Source organism: Macaca thibetana, chromosome 12 (genome assembly GCF_024542745.1).
Source record: "Macaca thibetana thibetana isolate TM-01 chromosome 12, ASM2454274v1, whole genome shotgun sequence".
NCBI lineage: Eukaryota > Metazoa > Chordata > Mammalia > Primates > Cercopithecidae > Macaca > Macaca thibetana.
Genome location: NC_065589.1, coordinates 101,983,032 through 102,002,415, shown reverse-complemented (window position 1 = coordinate 102,002,415; position 19,384 = coordinate 101,983,032). Strand labels below are relative to the sequence as shown.

At 34.0% G+C, this 19,384-nt stretch overlaps 1 protein-coding gene across 3 annotated transcripts in view; it reads right to left on the bottom strand.

Annotated features, from left to right (window-relative positions):
- Positions 1 to 19,384, bottom strand: part of LRP1B (LDL receptor related protein 1B) — a 1,933,102-nt gene that overhangs the window by 774,579 nt on the left and 1,139,139 nt on the right. For all 3 annotated transcript variants that reach the window (XM_050752792.1, XM_050752793.1, XM_050752794.1), the window contains exons 13-15: positions 16,237 to 16,456; positions 13,810 to 13,999; positions 4,986 to 5,108 (exon numbers count right to left, since the gene is read on the bottom strand). In XM_050752792.1, coding sequence (XP_050608749.1) covers positions 4,986 to 5,108; positions 13,810 to 13,999; positions 16,237 to 16,456 — 533 coding nt within the window. The remainder of the gene's footprint in view (positions 1 to 4,985; positions 5,109 to 13,809; positions 14,000 to 16,236; positions 16,457 to 19,384) is intronic.

Genomic DNA, 19,384 nt, shown 5'->3' with positions numbered 1-19,384 from the left:
GTGTGAGCCACCACACTTAGCCAGACAGGGCCATTTCTAATATAGTACAGTACCCAAGCAGATATCTCTGTGTGTCCTCTCCCACCGTGATATTTAAACACAGGTGAACTTTGTTAAAATAAACATAAAGGACAAGCTTGATCAAAAGACCAGATGCAACTATGAGGTGCAATAGTCAGTGAAGTATAAAAGTGAGCAATTAAGACAATTTTTCAGTCTTAGGGTCTTAAGTGGATGTGAGGAGAAGCATTTGCCATTGACTTGGTGATACCCAAAATATGGCATAGGAGGGCTTTAGATTGTCTATTACAAGTACAGGTGGAGGTGCCACAGGCTTCCCTCCTCAGGGACTAGAGACTAGATTAAGGGTCAGTGTATACCCCAATGAGCCTTGATTCCTACATTCCACTTGCACTGTGGGCCAAAGGAGCAAGCTTTAAACTCACAGAGAACTGATTTGTAACTCATCTTTCACTTTCTTTACAGCCACAGAATGTACATGGAAATAGGAAATTGATATAAATCATAACAATTCATTTAAGTCATGATAAAATCTTTGCAGGATTTTACTTCCTAGATTTTTTTTAGTGACAATTCTTTTTGTTTTTACTTCTGCTTCTCCCAGCTCACTTTTATACTGATAGTGTTTTTCCTCTCATTTTTTCTTTTCCCTGTAGTCTACAATGCTGTTTTTTTTCATTTATTCATCAATCTATCGATATCTTTCCTATATCTATATCAATATAGATGTGTTCACTTAAAAGCAACCCATACATTTTTAATGGAGCATAAGAATGAAACTAAATAGGAAATATAATTTGAAGGCCAATGATCCACTAATTATGATCCACATAATTGAAATTAAAAACCTAAGTAGAAAATTTTAACCTCAAAATACTATGCAAATATTAGTACCTGATGAATGCAAGTCCCCTCCCCCTGTAACTTATTACAATGATAAAGAGCAAGAATAAAAACTTACCAGATCTCTGAGAGTTTGGCCTCTTGATCATTTTACTGACATTATCATAAGGGAATTTTCACTTTTTACAAGGCCAATATAACTAGATTTAAAAATTCATTCATGAGTCCTTCTAAGTTATGCCACTGGAAATTGAACAAGCCTGTCCATCTTTAGGTAGACAGAGAGATCCTTTGCTCATGCAGCACAGACTGTAAGGTCTATATACAGTTATATATACAGACCTTATAGTCTGTATATAACTATATATACACACACACTATATATAGTCTGTGTGTGTGTGTATATATGTGTGTGTGTGTATATATATATATATACACACATATATATATATATATCCTTTGATCTTATTTCTACCAAAATAAGAGCACTTTTTGTGCTACCTCCCATCTTTAAGAGGAAGTTTATGGGCGGAGCAAAGGCATGATGAGACCTCGTAGAAGTCCCTGAAAGCTACTCCGTGTGTGCGTGTGTGTGTGTGTGTGTGTGCATGCATGTACATTTCATCTTTTCAAAATGTCAGAGTCATTCAATTGGGCTAGCAGAAAATTTCATTCTATGCCAGGAAAACAATTTTAAAAGACTCATTGGCAGAAACTGAAAAATTAAACTAGCAAATGTACACATAAACCATATCTTTTCTCCCAATAACTAAGATAAGATTCAGCCTAGCAGCCAACTTGGCAGACTTTAAGTTGTTCAAAGTCATGCTTAATCCCTGCTGGCAAACTGTGGATCTTGATAGGTTTCTTTCTTTTCTGATGATAAACAATAAAATAAGAATTAAAAAATAATACCACAGAATAAAGAAACGGAAACAATCACCTGGTGACTCAGAGAAAGTTTACCTCTGAGAACTATCTTCCACAGAAATCAACTTACAGGCAATTTACAAAGTTTCATTATTAAAGAAGAAAAAAAACCTTACTAGAAAGGTAAAATTCATATTTGTATTCTGAAGTATGTAATTATAGAATACAATAGGTACAAACTTGTAGAATTTTAAAGGGAGATTTTGCTCAGCCAAGAATTAATATTCAGAATAAATGCTGTTTACATAAAAAGGCAAAGGAGGCATATTTGCAACTCAACAATATATACAGTCATCCCTCAATATCCAGGGGGGATTGATTCCAGGATCTCTTGTAAATATCAAAATCCATGGATACATCCTTTATATAAAATAGTGCAGTGTTTACATATGACCTACACATATCCCTTCATACACTTTAAATCATTTTTAGATTACTTATAATACCTAATGCAGGGTAAATACTATGTAAATAGGTTCCAAATTATATTGTTTAGGAAATAATTACAGGAAGGAAAGTGTAAGTGTTCAGTACAGATGGTCCACTGTATTCTACATAGTCTTCTTGAAGAAGTTATTTCAAGATATATTCCATCTATCCTACACACCAGTGAAATGAATAAATGAAGAATGGAGTGCTAAAATTTTAAGTACTAAGCAATACAAGTAGTGAAACGCTGATCTAGGCCTAAAAATATTGTACAATTGATTAACAAACTAAATATAAATGTCAAAAATATTTTTTATATAAAAGGACTTATTTTTTGGTAATTCAAAATCATATTCTTGGTCAGATATGCTAATTTTATAATAAGTGAAAGTGAAGAAGATGAGAAAAGTAGTAGAAAAGAAACCAAAGTTCTCATGTCCAGTAGTTGGAACTCAAAATAATAATAAAATAATTTAAAACTGAGGGTATTATTCCAAATGCCCAAAGAAGATGTAACAGTGTCCAATTGTTACGTCTAAAAGACATAAACTGTATGGTAAAATACATAAAAAGCCATAAATGGTAACAGAAACAGACAATTACCTATAACAATGCATCATAAATACCAAATGTCAACTAAAAAGAAAATAAATAGTTTGAAAGGCAGTCATTAAAATTATGTTTACAAAGATATTTGGTTACATGATCAGATGCTTATGCTCATATTAAGTAAAAATGACAGAATTTGGGATCTAAATTCCAAATGTTCTACTTGCTAATTATGTAAACTTGCAAAGTAATTAGCTTATAAGTCTAAATTGTACCTTATAAAATGAGATGGTGATATGGTTTTGCTGTGTCCCCATCCAAATTTCATTTTGAATTGTAACTCCCACAATTCCCACATGTTGTGGGAAGAATCCAGTGGGAGGTGATTGAATTATGGGGGCAGGTCTTTCTCATGCTGTTCTCATGATAGTGAATAAGACTCATGAGATCTGATGATTTTAAAAACAGGATTTCCCTGCACAAGCTCTCTTCTCTTGCCTGCCACCATCCATGTAAGATATGACTTGCTCCTCCTTGCCTTCCATCATGATTGTGAGGTCTCCTGAACTATGTAAGTCCATTAAACCTGTTTCTTTTGTAAATTGCCCAGTCTTGGGTATGTCTTTATCAGCAGTATAAAAATGGACTAATGCAGATAGTAATAGTATCTTCCTTACATAGTTTTTGTAAAGACTAACAAAAATCACAAACTGTTTTACAAAATGCCACATCCATACTAGTGTAAACATTCACTCAATCTTACCTACAATTATTATCATTAATAGTAAAAATAAATCCCAGTGATATATCACTATAAGAAACTGTATTAAGATTTCTTAGCGGTTTATTTCTGAATACTGGCATTATAAGTGGATTCTTTTATTTTTAAGATATTTTCTTATATGTCTTAAATCCTAAATATCCTTTTAAAAATATATCTTTTCTACATCAGAAGAGATAAGATGTTATCGATAAACTGAAGTTCTTTTTATTACACTTATTCTTCCTGTCTCACAAGAGACAATCATTATAAATGATAAAATAAATACATGAAATGTTTATTCAGCAATTTGTGATGGTTAATTTTATATGCCAACTTGACTGGGACACGGGGTGCCCAGATGTTTCATCACACATTATCCTAGGTCTGTCTGTTAGTGTGCTTTGGATGAGATTAACACTTGAATTAGTAAAGTGAGTGAAGTAGACTTCCCTCAGTCGTGTGGATGAACTCGCTCTAATCCGTTGGCCAGAGTGGAACAAAAAGGCCAAACCTGCCACAGGCAAAATAAACTTCACCTGCCTGATTGTTTGAACTGGGACATCGGTTTCTTCCTGCCTTTGGACATAAACTGAACCATCAGCACTTCCTGGGTCTGAAGCCTGCTGACATTTGGACTAGATGCACACCATGGGCTCTTGTGGATTTCCAGCTTGCCATCTGCAGATCTTAAGACTCATCGGTTTTTATAATTAAACAAGATCATTCCTTACAATAAATCTCTCTATGTATTATATACATCCTATTAGTTCTGTTTTTCTAGAGAACTCTAACACACAACTCAAGATTAAATCATTCTCAAAATGTTACATAGTTCTCAATACACACATAGCATTGCTGGTGTTACTGTGCTTAAGGGACACCATATGGGGTAGAAAGAAGAAATTGCAAAAGTCATATCAGAATAATAAGATGCAGTAAATTGAGAAATGTCAGCAAAAGTTAATAAAATTGCTTTTAACACAGATCAATCAATCCAGTTAATTCACTATTTGAATAGTCTGTAAATTCCTTACAAGTCTTTTTGCCTCCCTCCTTGCTCTTCACCACTTAATATAGATAACTGAATCAGGAAGCCATTTAAAGTCATTGTAGACCTATGTCGTGTGTCAACATACCATCTGTCTAATCAGCGACAATGTATGTTTAGTTGCAGCTGCTTAAAGTTCTCTTACTCTTCTGTGGCATATACTTATTTACATTTTTTACTAAATCACACATAGCAGTGAACTCCACAAAATATTATCATTGTCAATATTCCTCTGTATATTTGAAATTAATCAGTTAATAATTTATAGTCTAAAAAGAATTATATCTAAGTAATGATCTGAATTTCTCGTTCCAAGTCTCATTTTAATTCCTTTAGTCTCTTTTGCTTCTAGTCTCCAGAAAGACCCCAATAAACAATAAGGGTAACATGCAAAGAACTTACATGTGCAAGTTGTCCCATTTTCATCCAAAAGTTGATTATCAGCACAAGCACACACCCGGCCTCCTGGGATAGCCAAGCAAAGCGTACTACAGCCCCCATTATTTACTCGGCACATATTGTCACCTGCAAGAGGAGGAAAGCAAATGTGTCAGAGAACTCTGATTCACTTTCTTTCCAGGAGGTGAACATAGATGTAATTACATACACATATATGTGCTATGTATATTATATATTTAGTAATATAGTCAGGATTTCTGCCGAATCATAACTAAATTCATTCATGTTTGAAAATATGTGATGCATTGGTAGATAAGGATAAGTTTCTCATTAATTGGAGGAGATAGAGGTCTGAGTGAAGTTAGGTACTAGGTGAGGAAAGAGAAAGAATAGAATGGTGTTTGTCTTGGATCATTTTCCAGATTAGGCCTATTGTATTCAGGTCTGAGTTCTTTGGAAAGTAGACCACTGGCTCTCAGAATGTGGTTTTGGAGCCCCAGGAAACAGAAAGCAAATGAGTGTGGGAGCAAGGGTGGGGTATTCTTTTCTCTTGTGCAGTATACACCACAAAGTCAGTGTATTGAGGACTCCAGGAATCACAGGACATCTGTGAAGACTCAAAAATGAGCAGCCTTGCTGGTATAAGGTGAATGTCCAGTTCACAAGGGTGAAAGTGTTCTCCCGGTGGCTCTAATGAGCAGAGGAACGAATGAGGTATACGATAGACATCAATGAAGCAGGCACGAGAGGAAATTCACAGAGGTGCTATTCACGAACCTATGTCAGGCACCCTTGCAGACTCTCAGATAAAATTGAGTAATTATGTTTAAATCAACAAGTAATAATTGTTCATAGTCATAGTGATATTTCAGTAAACATAATGTATAGTAATCAGATCAGGGTAATTGGCATATCCATAATCTCAAACATTTCTTATTTCTTTGTGTTGGGAACATTCAATATCCACCTTCCAGGTATTTGAAACTATATATCATCATTAACTATAATCATCCCACAATGGTATAGAACCTTGGAACTTATTCCTCCTATCTAGCTGTAATGTTGTATCCTTGAACAATTGTAAAGGTGTTGGTACAAATAAATACAATTTAGATTGCCAATTCATCTTACAGGTTGGAAAGGAAAGGAAGAAAGTGTATTTACACTTGTGCATCACTTAACGATGGGTATACATATTAAGAAATGTGTAATCACATCATTGTGCCAACATCATAGAGCATGCTTACACAAACCTAGACAGTAGAGCCTGCTGCGCACCTAGACTACATGGTGCTAAAAAAATGTTAGCTAGATGGTCGGGTGCGGTGGCTCACGCCTGTAATCCCAGCACTTTGGGAGGCCGAGGCAGGCGGATCACGAGGTCAGGAGATCGAGACCATCCTGGCTAACACGGTGAAACCCCATCTCTACTAAAAATACAAAAAATTAGCTGGGCGTGGTGGTGGGCACCTGTAGTCCCAACTACTCCAGAGGCCGAGGCAGGAGAATGGCGTGAACCCGGGAGGCAGAGCTTGCAGTGAGCCCAGATCGTGCCACTGCACTCCAGCCTAGGCAACAGAGCCAGATTCCGTCTCAAAATAAATGAAAAAATAAATAAAAATAAAGTTAGCTAGAAAAATATTTTATGTAAAAATGTCATCTTTAAAACATGTTTAATTGACTACTTTTCAAACACAGTGTTAAAAAATTGTATACCTGTATATCAAATATTGCTTCTGGGCTACAAACCTGTATACAACATGTTATGGTACTGAATACTGTAAACAATTATAACACAATGATAATAGCATTTCTGTATCTGAACATACACAAGGTACAGTAAAAATACATTACCATTACCTTATAGGACCATCACCATACGTGCAGTCCATCATTGACTGAACCATCTCTATGCCACATATGACTATACTTACCTATAAATGTGTCAAACTTTAAAGAGAACGCAACACTAGCAATACAATAGGTAATATAATCGCAGGGTCATATTACTCTATGTTGCAGTTTGTTCAAAGTATCAATAAATAACATTTGGATTATATCAGAAGATTTTACTGAAACATTAAAAATAGCGAGCTTTTAATTACCTAGAGCCATACAATAAGAGAATAAAATGATCAAAGTGCAAATACCAGCATTGTGATTAAAGTGACAGACTAGGTGGTAATACTGTGAGCCTCAGAGGTTGGATGTGCTATGTGGAGGATAATAAGACGTGAGAAAAGAACTCTAAAATGCTCCTTCATGCAATAAATATTCAATACATTACCACAGGTTATCATTGAGTGCCCACTGATCAGAAAAAATGACCTAAAGTATATTCTCATTTCATTATCTTGAAAAATAAATTTAATTCACTGTGTTTATAACAAATTTAAAAATACATATGAAAGCCAAGAAAGCTAATAATTCATGCTACAGTATCAATTGCTGAACTCAGAGGGTAAATAAGCCTAATATAGAGTTTTTTAAATAGGAAATGCATAAATGCTTTAAGCAGCTTCCAGATCAGGTCATGTTTATTCCACGATCATGGAATAAAAATTAAATGCTTCATAGAATGAATAGTTATTCTATGTTGTACACATTCTGTACAGGATGAAATAGTATATTTAATATTTTAGGAGCATTCAGATTCTGGAAAATTAGAATTAATTCAATATATTTTGAGAAATATATAAAGAATTTAAGCAGTAGGAAATAAGGAATTACTGACAACATATTGAAATGTTGAAATTATATGCTAAATATATTCTTTAATTCAGTGGTTTGCCTCATACCATTCTAAATGAATATGAAAGTACTTAAAAATAAATTAGCATTATTCAAACTTGGAAATATATTTATTTTCTGTTAATACTACATATTAAGAGAGAGGAATTGGTTATTTGTTCTGTCATAAGAGAAATCCAAAATCTAAATTAATTTGAATAATTCCGTATCTCTCCTCTGAAGGGCTTAGATCTTTTTTATTTTAATAGTGACCCAACATATTTTTGAATTTCATTAATATGTTCCAGACAGAGCTCATATGATAGTATTTTTTGAAGTTCCGAGAACTAGAAAAATATTTTATGTAAAAATATCCTCTTTAAAATATGTTTTAATGACTACTTTTCAAACACGGACCTATATATTAATTAAAATCATTAACATATTAATAGCTATTGTTAATGAAAAATTAGAATCAATCCCAGAGCTAGTTACTTTACATATATATTATATTTTATTCAATTTTTAAAATAAAATTACAAGGAAGGTTTTTTCCCATTTACAGGTAGGAAAACTGAGTATCTGAGCAACTAAATGACTCTTCCAATATGTAGAAATAGGAAATAATTCTTACTAAATTATCATTTATTTCTAGATAATCATTATGATTATATTTATTTATAAATAATTAGAAATAAGATTTTCTCTAAAATTGTGTTCTCAAACACTAACTTATTTATATATATTAAAATAAAATTAGATCAGAAAAGACATACTAAATATAATATACCAAAACCAACAAAAGTCTGTTACTTTTAGGAAGCAGATAGTTTTTAAAAATCAAAGATGCAAGGAATGCAAATGAAGAATAGTTTTCAATATCTAGTTGAAGATGGATGTTTGGCTTCATCAAAAACTTTGTCTTTTTTTCCCCCAATCTTGTATCTTCCAGAAGCAAAATTATTCTCCACCTTACAAATAGTGCACGGCATAGAGTGTGTTTGATAAACATTAGTTAAATAAATAAGTGGTGAACGTAACTTTTAGTTAGTAGTTTGAATGACAAGAACAATCATTTGGAGTGCAGGCACAGGTATAAGTTTGTGGATAGATAGAACTTCCAAAGAATGACAGTAAAGACACACAAATAATATGTGAAAACATTTCACAAGCCTATATTAACATCTTAATGTTTTTAGACATTAGCAGTTTAACTTTTGTTAATAAAGTATCTTTTTTTGAGCAAATGAGAGAATATAAAAACCAGCACAAAGGAATTCCATTGTTTCAGGCTTTCTTTAATCTGAATTTTCTTGAAAATTGAATAAAGAAAACTTGTTTTCTATATATGTCCTGGACTCTTGACTTCTCAATGTCTTATCATAGGCAAAGTGAGAAATCTCTGAAGTTAATATAAAATATATAAAACTATGGAGATTCTCTCTTTTTTTTCCTAACTAATGTAGGGATATTCGAGCTTGTAGTTTAGAAGGGGCAGTAGATATCTCATGTATTCCAAAAGTTAGATAAAGGCTAAGAGAGTGAGATCCCAAGGCCAGATGAATTATGCATTTAATCTAGTATAATTTCAGAAGAATTGATTTTGAACGATGTCAATCAATCTGAGGCAAGGATTAAATGTTTCTTACTTTTTCTTTCTTTCAAAATCAGATGCTCATTGAAGACTGTGTTTATATTTGACTTGCTCTGAAGCCACTTACGTAAGTCTGTGTGTATAACTATATTAAGAGACTCCTTAAATTTTGTTTTTTTGGTTTTTTGTGTGTGAATATCTCAAAAATGGGAGATTTAAAAAGAAAGAAAAATTTTGTGATGATGGTCCCATCACCAAATCGAAAGGTTTTTATTAAACCTATAAAATAATGTGATTAATAAATGTCATACATTAAATAAAAACTGCTATGTCTCTTATATTAGTCCTGTATAACCTAAAATCTCTAAATCTTGGATTCTATAAAAGCAGTCAAAGGAAGTTTTATATTAAAAATATACATTTGAATACAAAACTCATCAGTGATAAAATTATAATGATCAAAGAAGATTCACATTCCTTTTCTTCTATCTAAAAGTATAGAAGATATATAATTTTGGAAATTAAATTGGCCACACAAATTAAACACAGAAAAATACTTTCTGGTCAAATGAATCTGAATCTGAATCTCAGTTTAATCCCTGGCTCACTGTGTTTCTTGAGGGCCAATGGCTACGTCTGTCTGATCCTTGGGTTTCTCATACATAAAATATAAATCAATAGTATCTATTTTAGATATATGTTGTGACAATTAAATAACAATGCTTAATCCACTTCCCAGTTTTAATAGTTACAGCTATTTCTTAGTTAATAAATGTATTCTATTTGTCATAAAATAATAGGATACATTTAATCAACCCTTATTAAAATATTACTTAGTTTTGATTATCTCATTCCCCACAATGTACAGAAAATCAAAGTGTGCTTTTGAACCTAGAAAATGAAAAGGAAAGACTATTATTTTACACAATTGCTGCTCTTTATATGAGGAATAGCAGAAGAAAGCTTTAAAAACTTGTTCCAGATATCTAATGTTAATGAAAAAGGAAAGCTTATAAATTTTACCAGAAGAAATGACAGTAGTATCTGAGAAAAACATCCTGACACTAAATCCCTAAGAATTACTTAAGAATTCTTTCCTAGAGGTACCTTTCTGTTTAGTATGTTATGTATTTATATCTACCTTCCTGAAATTCGCTGGTATATTCCAAGTAACTTGACAAGTCTTTTTTGTTCTAGACAGAGTTTTGCTCTGTCACCCAGGCTGCAGTGCGGTGGCACATTTTCGGCTCAATGCAACCTCAGCCTCCCAAATTCAAGCCATTCTCCTGCCACAGCTTCCCGAGTAGCTAGGATTACAGGCTCCCACCACTGCCCCTGGCTAATTTTTGTATTTTTAGTAGTGATGGGGTTTCACCATGCTGTTCAGGCTGGCCTCAAACTCCTGACCTCAGGTAATCCACCCACCTCAGCCTGCCAAAGGGCTGGGATTACAGGTGTTAGCCACTGTGCCTGGCTGTTGACAAGTCTCTTCTAATGTGAGGAGTAAGGGGGCATCTGATTAGTTGACTAATGTTCTGACAATGAGTCTAAAATATTTAGATATCTCATTATTAGCATTCCCGAATATTTTTCATGATGTTCTTGTCAGGTGGAGTGTGTGTGTGTGTGTATGTGTGTATTAATACTATCTATTCATACGTACAAAAACTATATATAAATATATATAGTTTATATATACTATATATAAATAAAGTCATATAGTTTGTATTCTCTCAGAGAGAGAGAGAGAGAGAGAGAGACTCTAAGGTTATATAAGATTAGTTTCTTTTATTCCATTAAGAAAAGGAGATATGTACTACTTACAGATTTGGTTTTCTATTCAATTGCTAAATTTTATCCATAGGGGGAAAAAGAAAAACAGTCTAACAGGGAAATATGAAACCAATATTTATGGGACATGGATCATCTATTTTCAAATACTTATTAATATCTGATGTTCAAAAGATGTAAAGAGTAACACCATTGGGAGAAAATTATAGTAAGACAAACTGCCCACATCTGGACATCTGAATGTATTTTGCTTTATAATTCAGCTACTTTGATCAATGTAGTAAAAGACACTAAAAATTTAGAACTCAGGTAGATTATCTAATATCAATGTCCCTTGAGAGAGAAAAAACAGTATTAACCAGGAATCCTTTCCATATTGTATTGCTTGATCAAACATATAGTTAAGTACTAGGTAATCCTTAGCTATATGAAGAAGTGGTAGAAAACTAAAATCAATTGATTAATTCAACTAAGTTAATAAAAATTATCAATCAATTATTCTCAGTACGTTCACTCAGTAAGACAAAACATTATGGTTTCTACAATAAAAATTGAAAAAGAATTTAGTAATTAGAGCTCAGTTTTTATTTTAATGTCCTGTCAATTAAAATGGGGAAAAACACTTTTAAAAGACCATTTTCCATCTAAGGAATAACATTGTACTATTATACATCAATGGCACCTTTCAGAATACCAAAAATATTATCTATCAGAGTTATGTACTTCATTGTATATTATTATGCTGCACTATTCCATTGAATATTTATTTAAAATGTAACTTTAAAAACAAATGCCTTTTATTAGAGAAATTATTAGGCAAGTTACGTATCATAATTTGTTTGTCAGGCACAGTGCTATGGAAGTTTTGCTTTTCAATAACAAATAGCTATTTAACCGTCATGGAAATGTTATGAAGAAGGTATTTCTTATTTTTGTTAAATCTTTCATCATGAGTCCAAAGTTTTGAAAGCAGAAGTTGTTAGGACCCAGATCTAAGCCCAGGGCATTTTTCACTACATGTGTTGCATTTAGTTAAACAACTCACTACAGCAACTGGAAGCTTTAAGAATCTGAAGATGGTAAAAATGTTATGGACTTTGGTGAGGGAAATTCAGCAATGACATTCAAGAGGAACAATTCTAAAGAGAAGGGAAATGGAAAATGTGATTGTATATTGATTGGACTGTGAAGTGAGAGAGAAGTATAATCCTGAAAAGCAGATCTTTCACAATATGAAAAGGATTGTTTCTATTCATATCCTGGGCTCTTGTTCAGTGTAGGCAAACTATGGTAGTGTGGTGGGGGTGCAGGGTTTATATGAATATAGCAAAATATTACTTTTTAATCTATCCAGGCAATTATTTTGTTCCTCATTTCTTGTCCATAGCTATGGCTTGTGCCATCCACATAATTTTAGTTTTATTCTTTTAAAAGATAATTTTATCTTTTATCACTATTGATATTTCTCATTTATACATTTCCATTATTTTATACAATTGCATTTGTATTCCATTGAAGCAATGTTAATACAATGGGAAAAAACTGAAGCTTTATTGCTCTAGGATCACTGTTCTAGCTGAAGTATCTTAAAACACTCTGTTGCTAGATAATTTCCTATTGATAGCATATGTGTTTGGAAATTCATAATATAATTTATTCATCTTAAATGTATTGAACTGCATGTTCATTAAATTTTTACAAGGATATCCCTATTAAAAAAAGGAAAAATGATTATTTAGACTCACAAAAAACCTACCACATAATGTACTAAACTGTTTTCTTTGTTCAGTACCTAAATTCTGAGTAATGCTATGTGCAGATGTCCTAATAAGTATTAATAACTCACACAAATAAAACATATTATCTGATTTTAAGAAGACACAAATATTGTGATAGATGGTTTTACTTTTGTGTCATCTAAAATAATTATGTGTTCCTTAAATTGCATTGAAACTAATCAGGGCCGGGCGCGGTGGCTCAAGCCTGTAATCCCAGCACTTTGGGAGGCCGAGACCGGCGGATCACGAGGCCAGGAGATCGAGAGACGATCCCGGCTAACACGGTGAAACCCCGTCTCTACTAAAAAATACAAAAAAACTAGCCGGGCGAGGTGGCGGGCGCCTGTAGTCTCAGCTACTCGGGAGGCTGAGGCAGGAGAACGGCGTAAACCCGGGAGGCGGAGCTTGCAGTGAGCTGAGATCCGGTCACTGCACTCCAGCCTGGGTGACAGAGCAAGACTCCGTCTCAAAAAAAAAAAAAAAAAAAAAAAGAAACTAATCAGATAAACATACTAAGATACTTTTTAAAATAACATTTTTCTTGTATAATGCATCTTCAATTTTCAATAGTTTTCTTTTCAAACTAAGGAAGTTCTCACATTTAACCATTCTTTCTCTTTGAAAACATTAAGATAATCGTTTTACTTTAACTAACACAGCTTTCTTCAATGAAAATCACATGAAGAAAAGGAAACACTTGGAGAAAACCTTAAACCTCACTTATAGAGAATTCCCAGGGACAATCACTCAGGCTATTTAGAACAACAAAAAGTAAATTTCTATGATAACAAAGTCTGATTTGATTGACTTTGGAGCAAATTTGACATCTTTTTTCATAAAACTGTAGCAATGCTGTCAAGATAAACTTTTTAAAACTACTGCGAAGTATTATTATATGTGAATCTCAAAAGCATTTTTATTTGTTTTTTAATACCTTGTTGCTTTCGTGGATCATAAATCTGAAGCCCAAATAGTGGTGGTCTTTCATGCCTCAGCAATGTCACCTCACTCGTTATCAAGTCGAGTTGAAAAATGGAACCATTCATATAATCTGTCCAGAACACATAATTTCCATGATGCGACAGTCCAAAAGGGTGGTTCAGCTCTCTCCCACTGTACACAATCTGTAAAATATAAACACATTGTGAAAAATCAGAACTTGACTTTAGAAACATAACCAGATATTTAGAGAAAGTGATACTCAATAAGTATAACAGATAACAATCTAATATCTTAACTCATTTTCTCTGATAGATTTGAAAAATGGATTTCACAATGTGAGCATATTTTTTGTTTGTTTTAGGGCATGCTATTTGAAGGAAACCATCTATATTTTATCCATGTAAATTATTTCATCTATGGCACAAAAAATATGGTTAAGAATGCAAATATTAAAATGACTTTTCCCTACTCTCATTTCTGTTTCTTTTGCTTATGATATTTCAGTATCACATCCTGAGATAGAAAGCAATCTGAATAATCATGTGTATTACAACATTGCTCATCCAGTAACCAACAGATAGAAGATGTTCAAACAGCATTGGGAGTAAAAATAATCCTCTTACTTTAATTGGGCCAATGCAAATTTAAGAAATCTTGGATCTGACAGAAAAGGCGGTAAAGATTTTAATTTTAAACACAGACGCATTTATTCTTAGTAAATAGATAAAAACGCACTGGCAAATTAAATTCTGATTATGTTAATGTATTCACTTACATTCTAGTTATATTGTTTTGTTGTTCCTTAAATGGAGGAATCATGTGATAAAACTTTAAGTCCAGTTTCGCATGAAGGATTGTAGAAGGGGAATAAATTATACCTCAATAATAATACTTTTTCGCCGGGCGCGGTGGCTCAAGCCTGTAATCCCAGCACTTTGGGAGGCCGAGATGGGCGGATCACGAGGTCAGGAGATCGAGACTATCCTGGCTAACACGGTGAAACCCCGTCTCTACTAAAAAATACAAAAAACTAGCCGGGCGATGTGGCGGGCGCCTGTAGTCCCAGCTACTCGGGAGGCTGAGGCAGGAGAATGGCGTGAACCCGGGAGGCGGAGCTTGCTGTGAGCTGAGATCCGGCCACTGCACTCCAGCCTGGGCGACAGAGCGAGACTCCATCTCAAAAAAAAAAAAAAAAAAAAAAAAAAAAAAAAAAAAAAAAAAAAAAAAAAATAATAATAATACTTTTTCACCTTTCACCACAAATAAAAATATATTGAATACAAGATGAAAAAGATTTTGTATTCACTTAATATTAGAGAATTAAGAAAATTATCTAAATAATTTAGGGTCATAAATTTAAATTTCGCTCCTTTTAACTGAATTATTCTTACCAAATTATCATATATTGAATAATTGACATGGTTTCTTAATTTTTTTCACCTTTTCGTAAGCTAAAATATGCTGGCCATGAAAGTATTATGTTTATTGTTTACATACCAACATCTTCTAAGAAAGCATAAAGATTTTTCTAGCACCTGTTAAGTATGTGACATTAGGTTAAATGCCAACCAATTGTACTTATTTGAAGAAAGTATTTACAGTATTGTTAGAGTCAATCAACATTGATTGATTAGTATTTCTTTCTAAAACAGAATCCATAATGAGTAGGCTTAGCCAAATATGCAGTTTTTCTTTCCAAAAAGAAAAGAAATACAACTTAAAGGAAGTGTTTTGGTCATTTCTAACATTCCCTTTTACTATTATTTAACTCATAAAGTCAGTTATTAGTGTTATGTGTAATTAGGTAACCAAAACATGAAATATAGAGGTTCTGTTTTGTCAACTATGCCTCTGTCTCACAGCCAATTGCATCATCTTCAATTTTACCTAAGAATTTCAAAATCATTTTGCAGTTACTCTAGCAAAAAAAGCAAGAGGAAACTGATACCTATTCATACCAACAAACTTGAAGTTCGGCTCATTCCTACTATGTGTTTAAGTTTCAATGTCACCAAGTTACTTATTCAACTAAATACAATGTAATTACTTCCTCATCATACATAATGTTAAACTTCAGCTGAAGATATTGAACACATTTTAATAGAGTGGGGTTGCTTGGTTATAGAAAACTCGTCAATAATGCAGAAAAACTGCATTTTAAAACAGCTCTGATATCCTGAGAGCTGCTTTTAAAAATCCCACAAATCCTGGCACACCACTGTGAGCTGGGCCTGATCTCCCAGAGGCAAGTGCCAGCTGCACTCCTTAATGCTCAGCCCCCTTCAGCCACCCCATGGAGACCATTGGCAGCCACCTCAGAGGAGTAAAAATAAACTTGAAAGTATTTTTAACACAACACAACAAGGCTCTGTGAAAAAAAGAAGCCTGTGGGTTAAAAACAGCAGCATTTGTCTTTTACCTTCCTGTGAGTTCCATTCAAAAACACTTTTTCAATATGATCGTAATAGGCATCACACCAGTATAATGTGTTGGTGTGAAAGTCCAGAGTTAACCCATTTGGCCACAGCATCTTTGAAGTCACAAAAATCTGCCGATTGAATCCATCCATCCAGGCCTTCTCAATCCTTCCCACGCTGTCATCTATTTCATCTTCTTCCCAGTCTGTCCAATACATCCAACTAAGACATTAAAAATGCATATGTGTTATTACAACCGACCACAGTATAGACACTTCCTCAGATTTGACAGTTCCATAAATTCTAGTTTCATTCTGATTTGTCCTCCTATCTAAGTGTTTATCTGTCAAAGAGGGGGCAGCTGTGAAGTTTTAAGGAAAGCAAAGATTTGTTTGGTAGAACTGTGCGTTTACACTTATTACAGAAAAGCCAACTGCCACCACTATCGCACTTACTGGCTTCACGCATTAATGAACCTGACAGTAAGTGCCAAATAGCTATTTTTGGGAGGTGTTGATACCAAGTATAGGAAATGATTTTCTGGGTCATTACTATTTTAAATGTTGTCCACCTCAAAAAGTATATCATCAATTACATGATTAAAAAGCAGATTGACTGACATGAGAATCCATGGCAGAGTTAATGATCTACTCCAGACTTTAGTTAATCTCAGATGAATTATTATTTTTTAAGACAGGTAATTGAACTGCCTTTGTTCTAAAGGGCATAGTCATACTGAGTTTGTTTGACTAGGTCTGATTTGTCTTCCTGATGCAAATAATCTATGTTTTATTGCTGCTTATTATTACCCCAAAATCTACAGAAGATGATTTATCTGCACATAAGTTTAGTAATAGCAAGTTGACTGACCTTGAGATTTTGAGCTTTAATTTCTATCTCAAACAAAAGCATCTGCCTTTAAAAACAAATCTTTTGTATAAGCTCTAACAGTAGGAGAGGGGACCTTGAACGAATGTTCCAATTCCCTCATGAATGAGGTTAAAACCCACCACATGGGTTGTTTTAGGGTCATGTGAAAGTTCTTGAGTTTATTAATTAAAGTGTAGGTTTAATCCAGTCATCTCATATACAACTTTATAAAGTCTCAAATCTTTTCTAAGCTGCTGACCCTTGAAATACCCTTATTAGATCCCCTGCCTCCCCCATTTTGTAGACCCTAAGAATTTCTAAGTGCATTTGGAAAAAGTCTGTCACCATGACAAAAAATCCTACTGTGATCTAAACTGGCCGACTTGGGAAAACTGAGGATGAACACATTACCCATTATTTCAAACCAATTAAGCTCTTTTTAAATTCTCTTAACGGTTTCCAATTATGTTGATATGCCTTTTCAGACCCAAGGAAGTATACTGAGACTGTTGAATTGTATTAATCCTAGAAATAAACACGGAAATATTTATATCTTGTGTCTTGTACTTCCTTAAAGTGATTTTTGAATTAGGACAACTTAGTAACAAAAAGGATAGTCATTCTGTTTGCTCTAATTCTATGTTAGTTAGGTATAACTACTTGACATCAGCTATATAAATGAACTATACAAAGGCGAAACATGCAATCTTTTCATCTCTATTGATATTTTCCTGAAATATTTTTATATAAAGTTGATCAATGCAGTTTTACTTTTGCTAATTTATGACTTATTAATATTGCAGTTATCTTACCCTACAGCTTCTATTTTTGATCATGGCAATACATTTTTTCTGTGACCCAAATCACAAATACATGTGCCTGTGTGTGCACACGCACACACACACACACACACACACGAAATAAATCTGGATATTCTAAATATACTGCATATTCTTCAACTATTTGAAAAAAGAAATTGTTCACCAACTGACCCATCACTTAAAATTATTTTTATTTAAACAAAAGAAAATTATTTTTCTAAGTAATGCCAATCTGAGAGAGGTTATATATACATACATACATATATATGTGTGTGTGTGTGTATATATGCTTAAATGTATATTGTAGGCCAGGCACCATGGCTCATGTGTGTAATCCCAGCACTTTGGGAGGTTGAGGCAGGTGAATTACTTGAACCCAGGAGTTTGAGACCGATCTGAGCAACATGGCAAAACCTCATCTCTACAAAAGAATAGAAAAAGTAGCCAGGCATAGTAGCTTGTGCCTGTAATTCCAACTAGTCTCAAAGCTGAGGTGGGAGAATTGATCACTTGAGCCCAGGCTATCAAGGCTGTCGTGAGCCAAGATTATACCACTGCACTCCAGCCTGGGTAACAGAGTGAGATCCTGTCTCAAAAAAATAAAAATAAGAATAAAAAATAGGCCGGGCGTGGTGGCTCACGCCTGTAATCCCAGCACTTTGGGAGGCCGAGGCGGGTGGATCACAAGGTCAGGAGATCGAGACCACGGTGAAACCCCGTCTCTACTAAAAATACAAAAAATAAGCCGGGCGCGGTTGTGGGCGCCTGTAGTCCCAGCTGCTCGGGAGGCTGAGGCAGGAGAATGGCGTGAACCTGGGAGGCGGAGCTTGCAGTGAGCCGAGATCGCGCCACTGCACTCCAGCCTGGGCGACAGAGCGAGACTCCGTCTCAAAAAAAAAAAAAAAAAAAAAAAGAATAAAAAATAATATGAAAGCTTTGCAATCAATACCAAATGATGAGAATTCTTAAACACACAAAATAGAAATATAACCTATAAAATAAGCAGGAACTAATACAAGTATTTTTTCTAGGTGGAACTCTGAGTATTCTTCACATAAAACATAGGTTAATCTGGCCTTCTGCTAATACAGCAAGAAAAATTCTACCTTCTATTTCAAGCCCTGTTCGAATGTAATTATCTGATGAAGACTATCCCCAGCCTTTGTGGAGATGAGTCAAAATAAGCTCTTTCCTCTGTTTATGAGTAACACTGTCTAGTTTTAAATAATATTTATTGCACTTATTCCTTGTATATAGGGACAGTTGGTAGGAAGACATTACAGGGATGCAGATATTGTCTCATTGAAAAAAATATTCTATTAATCAGAATTGCCTTCAAATAGTTTGAAGTACGTAGATGCTACAGGTTTCTAACATAATTTGGATGCCTATAAACTTGGAAGATGTTGAAGAGGATTTCTAAATTTGATGAGAGAGCTGGAGCTAGTGGGCTCTAAAT